Source organism: Agelaius tricolor, unplaced genomic scaffold (assembly GCF_023055355.1).
Source record: "Agelaius tricolor isolate 1412-34295 unplaced genomic scaffold, bAgeTri1.0.p SCAF_15, whole genome shotgun sequence".
In the NCBI taxonomy this organism is placed as follows: Eukaryota; Metazoa; Chordata; class Aves; order Passeriformes; family Icteridae; genus Agelaius; species Agelaius tricolor.
Genome location: NW_027269275.1, coordinates 9,416,974 through 9,429,396, shown reverse-complemented (window position 1 = coordinate 9,429,396; position 12,423 = coordinate 9,416,974). Strand labels below are relative to the sequence as shown.

At 39.4% G+C, this 12,423-nt stretch overlaps 1 protein-coding gene across 5 annotated transcripts in view; it reads right to left on the bottom strand.

Annotated features, from left to right (window-relative positions):
• The window catches only part of ADCY7 (adenylate cyclase 7), a 60,528-nt gene that overhangs the window by 29,349 nt on the left and 18,756 nt on the right, over positions 1 to 12,423 (bottom strand). For 4 of the 5 annotated variants that reach the window (XM_071440372.1, XM_071440374.1, XM_071440376.1 and 1 more), the window contains 2 exons: positions 3,672 to 4,216; positions 1,680 to 1,880 (listed from right to left, as the gene is read on the bottom strand). In XM_071440372.1, the coding sequence (XP_071296473.1) occupies positions 1,680 to 1,880; positions 3,672 to 3,842 (372 nt within the window). In that variant the 5' untranslated portion in view covers positions 3,843 to 4,216. Of the gene's footprint in view, positions 1 to 1,679; positions 1,881 to 3,671; positions 4,217 to 12,170; positions 12,203 to 12,423 lie in introns of all 5 variants that reach the window. The other variant, XM_071440373.1, reaches the window with a different exon arrangement.

Genomic DNA, 12,423 nt, shown 5'->3' with positions numbered 1-12,423 from the left:
TATTTTTCTAATTTTAACATCACCCAGTCACATGTGTATGTTTGCTTCGTGTTTGATAAAAACCAAAAATCCAACCAATACTTCCTGGTCCTCCCACAAGAGAATAACCTTTATTACCACTAACCATATATTTAGCTGCACACCTTTTATAAAATGCACTACTGAACTGCTCCAGATCAGTGGGAAGGTTTGTAAAATTAAAATTCGTATTTATAGACTTGTTACAATTGTCAGCTTATATATATAGGGAAACTAACAGCCCTGATCACAGGAATATATTGCAGCACTCCTGGCTCAGCTCCATCTCATCACAGCAACTAAATTGTGCCATTCCAGACAAGAGCTTCCTTCGAGGAAGTCTCAAGGGCCAGTCTGCCCTTAAATATTTTCCCAGAACAGATAGTTTGACTGGGACAGCAGTAATCAGACAAACAGGCAAATAAAAGATTTCATTCAACAAAAATGTTTTCCCCTGTATATCTTACTACTTTAACTGGAGCAAAGACATTTTTTCTGCCATAATTGCAACCCTCATCACACAATGTTCTGAATGCTGTGTGATAGTTTTATAAGCACAAGAAAAGGATGGACAAGCAAAGGCCATACCTGCATTTAAACAGTAGCTTTAATTAGTGATAAATTCATAACTTGAGCTGAAATTCTGAAATAAATCTATTCATTTACAGAGTAGGGCATCCTTATATTTTAGACTTAAAATCAATATGAATGAATGATTACCACATGACAGCACCACATTGGCTTGCAGCATTGAAAGCAGCTAAACCAAATCGTGCTTTGTTACATATTTGCATTTATAGTTTAGATCAATACATTTGAGAGCAGGGGGCGTGGTTCCAAAGGTAATAGGCACTTCCTTAAGTTAAAAAATACTGGACAGCAACTCTAAACATACAGTGCTGGATCCAGGCCATAATACAAATCAGATTTGGGTTGTTTAACTGATAATTGATATCTTTCTTTATTCAAATAAAGAAGGGAAGGGGCAGAGCTCATAAAACAAGATAAAAAGTCATTTTCATTTAATTAAAGCTCTTCTGCTTGCATTCTGAGATCTTAGGAGGAGTTTCCTACAAATTATGATATTTTTGGCTTCATGAAATCACCCATCTTCTGATCAGAGATAGCAAGCAACAAAGTTTAGCCACACCCAGCAATGCCAGGATGTGTCATTAATCCTTATTGTTCACTTCACCTCTCACACTGACTTAAAAACCTGCTCCCTAGGGCACACCCAGCTCTGGAGTCCTTTATACATTTCTTGAACACTTCTCTGACCCAAATAAGTTAACAAAGCAAGTATTATTAACAAAACAAAAAACAAAAAAAAAATCAGAGATGAATTCATAGTAATTAAGATTTAGTAAAAATCCTAAAAAATCCAATTTAATTACAAAAATCCAATTCACTACTAAAGATGCAATTCCCACATAGGTTTATGCAATTATCCAATTTTTTCACTGAAACGTATTTTCACTATAATCCAGAATGCCAACTACAATTTACTGCCACAAATCAGTGAAGCCAGTTTTTAGAAGTTAACCTAAATCTCAGAAGAGTTATTACACAGTTACAACATCCTGAAAGACTGAAGCACAGAAAAACATCCCCAGCTGACCACCAGCCCTATGCAAGTACCTGAATGAGCCCAGCATACCCACCTGCTCCCACAGCTGATAATCACTCCCCGTTTCAAAGAGGGAAACGTATCCCACGGTGAGGAAGCAGAGCCAGGCCACGAGGCCAAAGAGCGCCAGGCAGCGGCGGAGCAGGGACTCCATGCAGAGCAGCAGGTACGTGAGCGCAAACACCGCCAGGGCCGCGCACACCGCCACCAGGAACGGCAGGTGGGAGCGAGCTTCCTGCAAGGCAAAACGGGATTACAGCTGCTACAAATGACCCCTTCAGAAAAAGGAAAAATGCAAATGTTCCCTTCAGAAAAAAGGAAAAATGCAAATGTTCCCGTCAGGAAAAGGAAAATCTATACTGCCCTGGAAACAGCTTGGACGCCTTTGAAATAAGTTAACCTGGGTTTTTCGGTAGACTAGGTAGACTAGCTATGGCAGCATGAACACTCTGATATTCACACATAGAGAGCTAATATAGTAAATACTATTATAGGCAAGGTGGGAATGAGCTTCCTGCAAAGGCAAAGCAAGGGTGACAGCTGCTACAAATATCCCTTCAGAACAATGAAAGATGCATCTATACTGCCCTGGAAACAGCTTGGACACCTTTGAAATAAGTTAACCTGGGTTTTTAAGTAGACTAGCTGTGGCAGCATGAATGCTTTCTGATATTCACACATACAGAGCAAATATAATAAATACTATTATAGGCACTCATTCTACCTTGTTGCCCTGTTCTTCTAAGCCTTCTGATGTTTACATTTTTGTAATGGAGTTTCTCACGCATTTCTCATGTAAATAATGATTGTTTTGCATTCCTTTCTGGAGGAGGAGAAAATTGATGGACTCTTGGTTTAACCAGTGTAGCTAGAGAGGTAGCAATTTCATCCCCCAATCCATGGTCACTTTTGAAAGTCTATAAATATTGGAGTTTGGAAATAAACTGCCCTCTTCTTGCCTTGGACATCTCAGCTTGTGCGTGTCATTCATTTCGTGTCCTATTGAGACACTACCCCAGCTCCGCTGCTGCTGCTTTCCAAACTAGCTTAAAAGGCAAACCCCAAACCACTAACTTCTAACTACACTGTGTCTATAATGCAGATGTACCCAAAGAAATGGATTTAGAGTTCAAACTCTGCTGAAGAGGTGTAACAGTGCTCTAATTTTCACAGAAGATAAATTGTTTAAAATAGTGTTCCTGCTTTTCTTCCCTTCCTAAGAAATAAAAGGGATACAAGTGCAATTGGTAAGATTTGATTTGCTGCTAAAGAGAGACTTGAAGACTCTTTATCATAAAGTTGTTTGGAAAGCAGAGTTAAAAGGCAATGAAGGATTATAACAGCTACTTTACTACCTTTTTACATCATTATCTTTAAATCAACTCCTCTTCTTACCAGCTGTCAACTGGGCTTGTACAACACTAAATTTCTTTATAAAAAATCAAATTACACTACATAACAAAAAAATCTTTAAGCTGCATCTTTTCTGTGCCTATAGGATCACCACTCTTTGCTAACTAAATATTGATTCCACAGATAACCCATTGTACTGGGAGGTTCCTGTTGTGTTTTTAATAACAAAAAAAAAAATATTTTTAAAAAAGGAAATTAACAATCTGCAAATCTTTTAAGAAAAAAAATCACCTCAGGAATAACCTGATGAAAAACCAACAAGTCACCGTAATATGAGAAGTGCAGGACATTTTAACTTCTGTTCTTGCTCCTTCCTTGGCCCTTTTAGTACTTACTATCATAGCTAGCATTCAATAGAGATCAGGATTTGTTCCTAATGTATAGAAAGGAAAAAAATTCCTTATAGTAATTGTGCAGGTGCCTGACAATCTCTTCCCATCTGTTTCAAAATCATACACAGTAATACATGCACAGTTACTTGATATCTTTCAGCACTGCAACTTTGACACCATGTGGCTCAAAATATTATATAGCCAAAAAGATTCAGTGTGCTGTCAGAGCAACTCCTTATCCTCTCTGCAAGACTGAACACACACAAAAGAAGTTTACTCACAGCAGTAATGAAGAAGATGATGATTAGAGTAGTCCAGAAGAGGATGGCGATGAAGAGCAGCAGCAGCAGGAGGGGATGCTGCTGGCTGGTGTAGCGGTACTTCTCGTAGAGCGGGTCTGATATCCTGCCCTCATCACCCTCGTTGAAGAAGTATTTCCCTTTAGCTGGCATCTTCTCCCAGGCTGGCTGCTATTTCTGCTATTTCTCTCAGTTCCCAGTGCACACAATGACACAACTGAAGCCACTGCTTCAAAGAGAAGTTTTGTCGTTTGGCTGCTGCCTCTGTGATCTTCAGGCACACTGAGTAACCCACATTCTCTGATTTTACATCTCATGAGCAGTGACTTCAGATTCCCAATGCAATCAAAAGCAAGAATTAGCCTCCCCAAAACCACAGGCAATTCATCATCAGCAGTAAGCATGAAGCTCCAGGTCAACTTGCATTGGTGCAGACAGGTGTTTTTGGCATGAGGTTTTTTTAATTATTACTTTGCAAGTCTCAAACTCCTTTCCATAAGCTTGAATCTCACTTCCTGGGATGAATCCTGCAGAGAGACAGGATTAGTAAATTCATAGTTAATCATCCACAATGTTCCCCAGGGGGGAGGGAATAAAAACAGTTGATTCCTTAAACTTTCCGTGAACTTTCCACCTGCATGCTGTGACCAGTGAGCAAGAGCAGCGTGCTGCTGGTGGGAGGGAGCCCAGGAGCCTCATGCGTGGGCAGCACTCCCCAAGGGCTGCTCTGCTCAAACATTTTCATGTACAAGAGTGCTACATGGGGCTTTTTCCTTCTGAGCAAACGACACTGCTCCTGTGAGCGTGTAACTGAATGCCCACAGCTCTTTGGAAGTTGAGTGCATCTGTGTGTGTGTGTGTATAATCTTCAATCACAATACACTTGGTATTCTTTCTCAAAACATGCATCTTGAAAATTAAGAAATCCTCTTTTATTAATTTCAGACTTTTAATTAAGGCATAGAAAAATGAGAAAAGAATACAGCTGTCCAAGCCAAAATTCATTAAACTTTTATTTAAAGATACTTAACATCTAGTTCTGTACATTTCATTCCACTTTAAGTAATGCTGTTTCCAAAGCAATACATGTGTTCTGCTAACAATGAACATTAAGGAATAAACTGTATTGTTCATTTCTAATGACCAGTGTTTTTCAAATAGGTTCATTAATATAGTTCATTCAATGCCAAGAGCCATAAAAAAGAAGCACAGGGATGTGATGGAGGGAAGCATGAAAAACAGGATTTTGTAAGTCTTATTAAAACTTGACAACAGGACCACAGCTTCTTTTTCACTTGACTGCTGTCACCATGGTGCCCAAGGCCATTGCTCCAGGGAGAAAGAACACACTAAACCTCACTTCTTTTTTTTCCTCAGAAAAGCCAAATCCCAGCCAGTTACTTTCAAAAACCAAATGCTTAACTGCACACATTCGGACTGCTTTCACACTAAAAGCAGGAAAAAGTTTCAGAAACCATAGTGAGAAATTCTGCCTCTGGTAAATAGAGCCAAACACTAACATCCTATCCAATTATTAATGATCAAGCAGGCAAAACCAGATATATCAACAATGAGACTGAACCAAAAAAAAAAGGGTACTTTTGCAAAATGAGAAACTAGAACTTCTTTCCAGAGTACCCCCCAAACTTGGATTAATCACAAAAAAAAAACCCCATATTGCATCACTCTTACTCAGTAATACCCAGAATAAACTGACATGTATATGAACATATCAATATGTATAATAAACAAATAAAATTGAATCTTTCCCATTTATAGTTAATGGTATAGCTAATGTCTCACCTGTACTGGTTATTACTGAGTTCTTCATCATAACTAAAGTCCTCCCAGTTTTCACTCTAAAAAATTCTTTTGGTACTCACACCATTTGCATGTGCATAATAATGCTCTTGAAAAGAAGCGTGAATCTCAGAAACCACTGACACTTAAAGGAGAGATGAAGAAGAAACTGAAACATTTGCATCATGTTTTACTGCATTTTCCAAGTCAAAGGTAACTGCACAATTACTTCACTTGGGTGTAAGCCAGTTTTTCCTGAAGAAGAAACTCTCAGAAAGTGTGCACAGGGGCAAGTATTTCAATCTGAATTTGTCTTTCAGTAACAAAGACAGCACACTCCAGACAGTGGGAAGGTTTGGCCTCTGATGCAGCAGAGAGGCAGACAGCTCATGAAACATCCTGAGGAAATCCTTTACCATGGGGCTGGTGTGCAGGAACTCACTCTGCCTGATGTGAGCAACTGCATGAAGAGATGACAGGCTTGCTGTCCCAGTTCCTTCTAAAAGTGTATTTCAGATCAAAAACAATGAAGATCATCTTTAATATACTTCCAGAAATATGATTTTAGTGGTAATCTTTATTATATAGATGTATTTTGAGAGGGAACAATTTTTCCAATTAGCAGAATCCATTTTCAAAAAATAACTATTAATTGCCAAGCAGCAATACATTCACAAATATGTGGAACAAGTTATCCTGTCTTGGGCTACTTTAATATTAAAGTCCAGGAAAAATTACTTCACAGCTTGCTTTCTGTAACTTCTCCTGACTATGTGAATGAAAAAACAGTACCAAGAACTACATCTATTCTACAGGATTATACTGGGTGGCTGTGGTTCAGTTATCTGATGCTCAAAAAATGAAAAATGGGTGCAGTGTCAGCTTGGCACTCTCTCTGAATATTATTGAAGAGTTTTACAGGACAGAAGATTGAAGAGACATGTCTTTTCAATAGCCTAACCCATTTTAATTAAAAAGAGATTGATATCTCATTGATTTGTTTCTTCCTGGCTGATCTCTGTAGATATGCACTGCAAGTAATTATGAATGACCCCTGGGTCATACAATTTTCTTCTCAGAACTCTACCAGGCAAAGAAGCTCCCCAACAGTACTTTATTGATTTACCAAGGACCCATAATGCACCACATAAATGCTACTTTGAGGTGAATAATTCCACTCCAAATTAGTTTCAATTTGCATCCCATGTCCCACTGACACTACCACCTCCCTTTTAAAAAAGTCCCCACTTTTTGTGTCTTTCCTCCTTTGAATTTTTCCATCAATCTTTTGGAAATGTAGAAGGTAGATTTGAGAGAGAGAAAAAGATTCTATCATGGGTGGTGTCACACACTGGGGAAAACATCAACTCAACATGCTTCTGTTTATACATTTAAGGATCATGTGAGCACTGTGCATCACAGCATCACTTTTACTCTTTTTGGTCGTTGTTCCTGGAAGATTTGCTGTTATGACACACCAGGAGAGGTGTAACCCTGAAACAGCAGCAGGCCACAAAAACCAAAGAACACTCCCAGAAGCAGCGGTGGCAAACACACTGAGCCAAACAGGGACTGGATCTGGGTTGTTGCCATAAAGCCACAGAGCTCTGATTAGCAGCTTATCAAGAAAAAGCCTCATTTCTTTAGAGGCCTTAATTGTGTTTGGATGAAAAAGAGAAGGAATTGTCACCCAGGTCAGGATCTACAAGAAGCAGCCCTCTCACTGTGGGTTAGAAACTGCACTGAGAGCCTATGGGAGCAACCACCAAACACACCAATATGATTTAGTCACATCTGTGTGAGCTTCATTTGCAAGCCAATTAACATGAAGAATTTTTGCCCAGTGAATATGTAAGAACATTGGATATGTGAGAGGTAAAAAAACTGGACAACAGAATACCTTCCAGAAAATGAACCAAAACACCTATTACCTTCCAAACCTCCTGTGTTTCAGTGGGAACAAGGATGTGCTCAGGTTCAGCACCAGAACCTCTTCTAGGTAGAGTGCTGGGCAAGACCTAACAAAAGCACAGCCACCTTTCACCTGCAACCACAAAAGACAATATTTCTATCTCCCACAAATCTAGGTATTGTCCTATGCTTTCCTCCCCTTAGATGGGAACTTTCAAGCACTGCTAAACTCTCCAGTCTCCTACTGACACAAAAATACAAAAAGCAATTATTATTTCATTAGCCTACCAGGCTTGGACTGAGGCTCTTTTATTCTCCCAGGCTAGTTAAAACTCTCCACCAGGCTTTTTGTCAATCCACCACATTTTCTGAAGACCTGGCTGAAGACACACACCATTTCTGAAGGCTCAACAGCTGCAGAATAGCATGGTCTGTACAGAGCCTGTAGAGCCCAAGTGTTTTAAAGAACACACACCAGCCCAAGGGCGTTGATGCATGGGGTAATTTCAGCCCCTTCCTCCCCAGAAATTGTCTGCATGGAGCAGTGTGAGGGCAGCTGGGGGAGGGAAATGGGGAGAGCATCCAAGATGTGGAGAGAGCAGAGCACAGAGCACATCCCAGGGAGATCTCTGGAGCTCTGGCACAAAGAGCAGCCCTGCCCTCAGCACTGCACAGTGGAGCAACAGAAAGAATGACAGAAGTCAGACTGATAACAACAGAACAGCTCTTGGGATGGCTTCTTTCACTCTCTGCACCCTCCTCCCACCCTCTCACTCACACACCAGGATGGACAGACAGCCAGTGATCACATCCTATTCCCTCTCTCTTGGGAGAATTATTCACAGCAGCTCCTGACCAAGTTAAAGCCTTTCCAAACAGAATCCAAGTATGTTGGAGTTCTGATTTTAATTTCAAAACTCCTGATATATACACAAGTGAACACAGCCACAGTAACCACCTGGATAATTTATCAAGTATTTTTCCTCTTAGTTGTTCATTTGCCAAGAACTCAAGACTTGATCACCCAGAGCTGCCTGGTTACCAAAGAGCAGTGTCTGAAATATTAAAACAAACCCTAATAGCAAGAACCAAATTAATCTATATAAATTGCCTTATTCCTCTCAATAACTTCTGTATAAAAGCAAGTAGAACCACTTTTTTTATCTTTAACTACAACAGAACCAGGCAGACATTACAGTTTTGATTTCCATTCCATCTTTTGTTTCACACAAATAACAACAGTGTTCCTGAAATTACTTTAGCAATTTCCATGACAAGAATGATTGCTGACTCTAATTACCCATTAGCAGATACTAAAAGGGAATCAGGAATCTATAAACACGCAATAGAATAATTGAAGGAGATTAGTGGATGAATTATGAATCTCAGGCAAAAATAATCTCCAGCCTAGCAGACTCCATGACTAGTTCAGTCTAGGAAACGAACTTTAGCAATCCGAACACACAGCACAGGAAATACCATTCATGTTAAAGACAGCACTTCTTCCTTTTAGACTTTGCTTTCAAACACTAGCCTGCAGCCACCTTAGCTTCTTCTACCCATAAAAAAATACTGAGTGGAGAGCAGGTGTGTTTTTAATGATCTGTCTGCTAGCAGTGAGTTTCTCTACAGAGGCAAACCTCTTTTTGTACATACTTTGAAGTTTTTCATGTGAAATTTCACCTTCCTTAGTTACATTTAATTGTTGAAGGACTTCTGCAATACAGAAAAAAAAATCTTACCTATATTCACCTTCTATTTTCTCACAAAGAGTGAGCATACTTCAACACAACAGCACTCAGAACTATATTTACATTAAAACACGAAATCAATACAAAAAGTAGTCTGTCATTTAAAAAAAAATACCCCATGACATATCAGAGCAATCAGTGACACTACATCACTTAGGGTTTGCCCTTGAATGTTGAAAGCCACAGCAATGATAGTGTTAAATGTGCTGCAAAGAAAGCAGTGAAAATGAACTTTTTAATTCACATTCTTATTTCAGTAGATTGCTTCTTATAATATTTGTTCTCCAGTGCTATTTAAAGTAGGAATAAGTAACGAGCTGTTTAATTTGGAAACAGTTTTTCAGTCTCTTGTACAAGTGGAAGATGTGAAATAACAGAGGCTGTGGTTTCATAAGCACCACCAGCCAGCTCTGGCCAGTCAGAGGAGGAGGAGGAGGAGGAGGAGGTCTCACCCAGCCAGAGCCCCCGTCCTGTCCCAGGCCCTGCACCAAGCTCCTGCTCACCAAACACAGCATGGAAAGCCAGCTTGGGCAGGTTACTTCCCTGTGGGGTGGGGGAGTGCAGCAGGTAGCAGAGGCACAGATGAGCTCCACAGCTGGCCCTGGGTTTGGAAAGGAAAAGCAAACCACAAGTAGGAAAGCAAGCACAGCAGTGAGCTCTTAAACTGACTCATCACTTCTCACAGGTCCACAGCCTAAGGAAAGAACATGAAGATTACCACTGCTAAAGCTGGGGGCAGGGGAAGGGTGCTTGTTGCTCATTTTTAAATACCACTATTATTACAGGATGTGCTTTGAAGAAAAAGAAACCCTGTGCTACTGATCCTGGTAGGACAGAAAATGGTGACAGAGTATGGTTCAGAAAACCTATTGGTAATTTAAGACCAGCTCACAAACTAAGTCAGTAAAAAAGAAAGAAGAGTCCATATAACCAGACTGCTGCAACTGAACTACACAGGACAGTTTACTACTGTTCTAAGGAACTTTTTATTGAGAAAACACATAATGGTTCAACCGACAAATCTATTAAGCCTTATAATTAAGTGCTGGGTCTGGCTCAGCAGGGTGGGGGAGGAAGCAGCCCTTGTATAATACAGGTTTTCATAAGCAGCAAACTCCAGGGTGTAAAAAGATACATCACACCAGAGGGGAATTGAGCTGTGCTTTGCATCTTTCAAAACCAAGGTGTGTGATTATTTCTTGACTTCCCGACCCCCTGTCACATCTTACAGATAGACTTTTTGACTTTAGCTGATCTAAAATTGAACTTACCACTGCACAAGTCAATATTCCCCTTACACTTTCAGTTTTCATATCTATTTAAAATTCATGTCTTTGAACATACTGTCCTCAGAAGCCAGAATAGCTTTTCATTGAGTAATTTCAGTTTAGTTAGGTCAAAAGCAGTGTGCTTGTGCCATTACTGAAAGTACTAAAACCTGTAATGTTGAGCTACATAAACTGCAGAAAAACCCCTAAAACACAGAACAATAAACTTCAACACCATGCAGAAAAATATTTTCAGCTAAGACAGCAACAGGGACAGAGTCTCTGTGTGTCTAAGCCCCAATAATTTCTACAAGAATTTCCCTGATTTCCACAGAAAGTGAAACTCCTGACATTTTCAGAAGATCTGTTTTTTAAGGAAAAAAAAAAAAGGCATCCCACTAGGTAATACTGAGCCTTTACTGAAATCAGCAATAAAACAAAAATTCAAGAAAGATGTGTTTGAATGGTCTTTTTTTTTTCAGGCATTATCTCATTTAGGTTACAGAATTATAACAAATAGCAAACAAAAAGCTCAGGCTCACAAGATTTCTAAGCTCAATATAATTAATTACACCTAGAGTGAATTCTCTGTCACCTGTTTGGCAAAATTTTGAATATGCCTCAGATAATCTATTTCAATAAAGGAGTGAAGAAGCAGAGATGTGGCAGAGTCAGAGTACCAGGGTGTAACTGGAATCTTCTATCACTCGATAGCACAGATATGCAAAAAGTAAAAAATTACAAAATATTTTTTAAAAATCACTGTGAACAAGAGAGTAATGGGTATCACACATTGCTCTCATTTTTTTCCTGTCCCACAAAGTTATTTGAGGGGAATGTACAGTTCAATACAGAAACCCAGTACTATTTACCCATGTCTAGGGTAAATAGTGTATTTGCAAAGAGCAGGTGCAATCACAATATGACAGGGAGAAGGCAGGAAAAAGATAACACCTGCCCTGAGTAAGATAAGAAATCACTTCCCATTTCAGTCAAGTCCCTCCAAAACCAGTAAAACAGAGAAGGAGGCTCCTCTCTCTCCTACCTACAATATTCCCACCCCACTGAAGTGACTAGAAATACAAACTGGGATCTGAAATTCAAACAATGCATTGATATAACAACAGCTTTGTTTGTCCCAGTCTCTAATTTTTAAAAAGTATTTTTTTAAAATGTTTTTGTCAAACATGGTTGTTTCTAGCTGAATTTCTGCTTACTCACCTCTCTCAGCCCAAGAGATGGACACAGTAAGAATGTGACTGTGCCTCAGAACCTGGAGCAGGGCACTGCAGGGTGCTCCTGCAGCACAAATATTTTTGTTAATGTATAAAATGTCCTTTACTAAACCAAAGTCTTCATACTATTTAAGGAAGAAGGGGGAAGGTAAGGAGACAGATTAAATTTAATCCCCCTTTATTTAATGGCGATTACTTCAAGACTAAGTCCTATCAAATACCTGTTTTAAAAATCTTATTTCTCTATACTATTCAGTACAGGGGAATTTTAACATTCCCCAAACTAACCATGCAACATTTGTTACACCACCACATCCGTACTTCACAGCCAAAAAACCTAAAAGTAACACTTGCAATAAGGAAGTTCCCTCCCTTGGAGGTTAAATACTAAAAACACCACCAAAGAGACAGATATTTCTGATGGAAGCATTATTTCTAGAATCATACCCAACCTCAGGACACAAAGCTGTCAAACACCCACATTTCTTTTTTAGAAACTGTTCCAAAATGCAGTACCTGGTTTTGGAAAGGTCCTTTGTGGAGTCATTCTGAAATAAAACAATGATAAATCACTGAAAACCTCAGATATCTTCTATTTTCAGTCTCACTTGATAGCAACACACTAAAAAAATGTTCAGAGTTGTACACATATTTTTCATTGATGCAGGCAAAGGGCCACAGGAGCCAAACATTCACAAGGGCCTGGTAAGGTGCTTTGAATCACAAAGAGAGAACCATGAGAAGCAGTGAGAGCTTTCCAGTGACAACC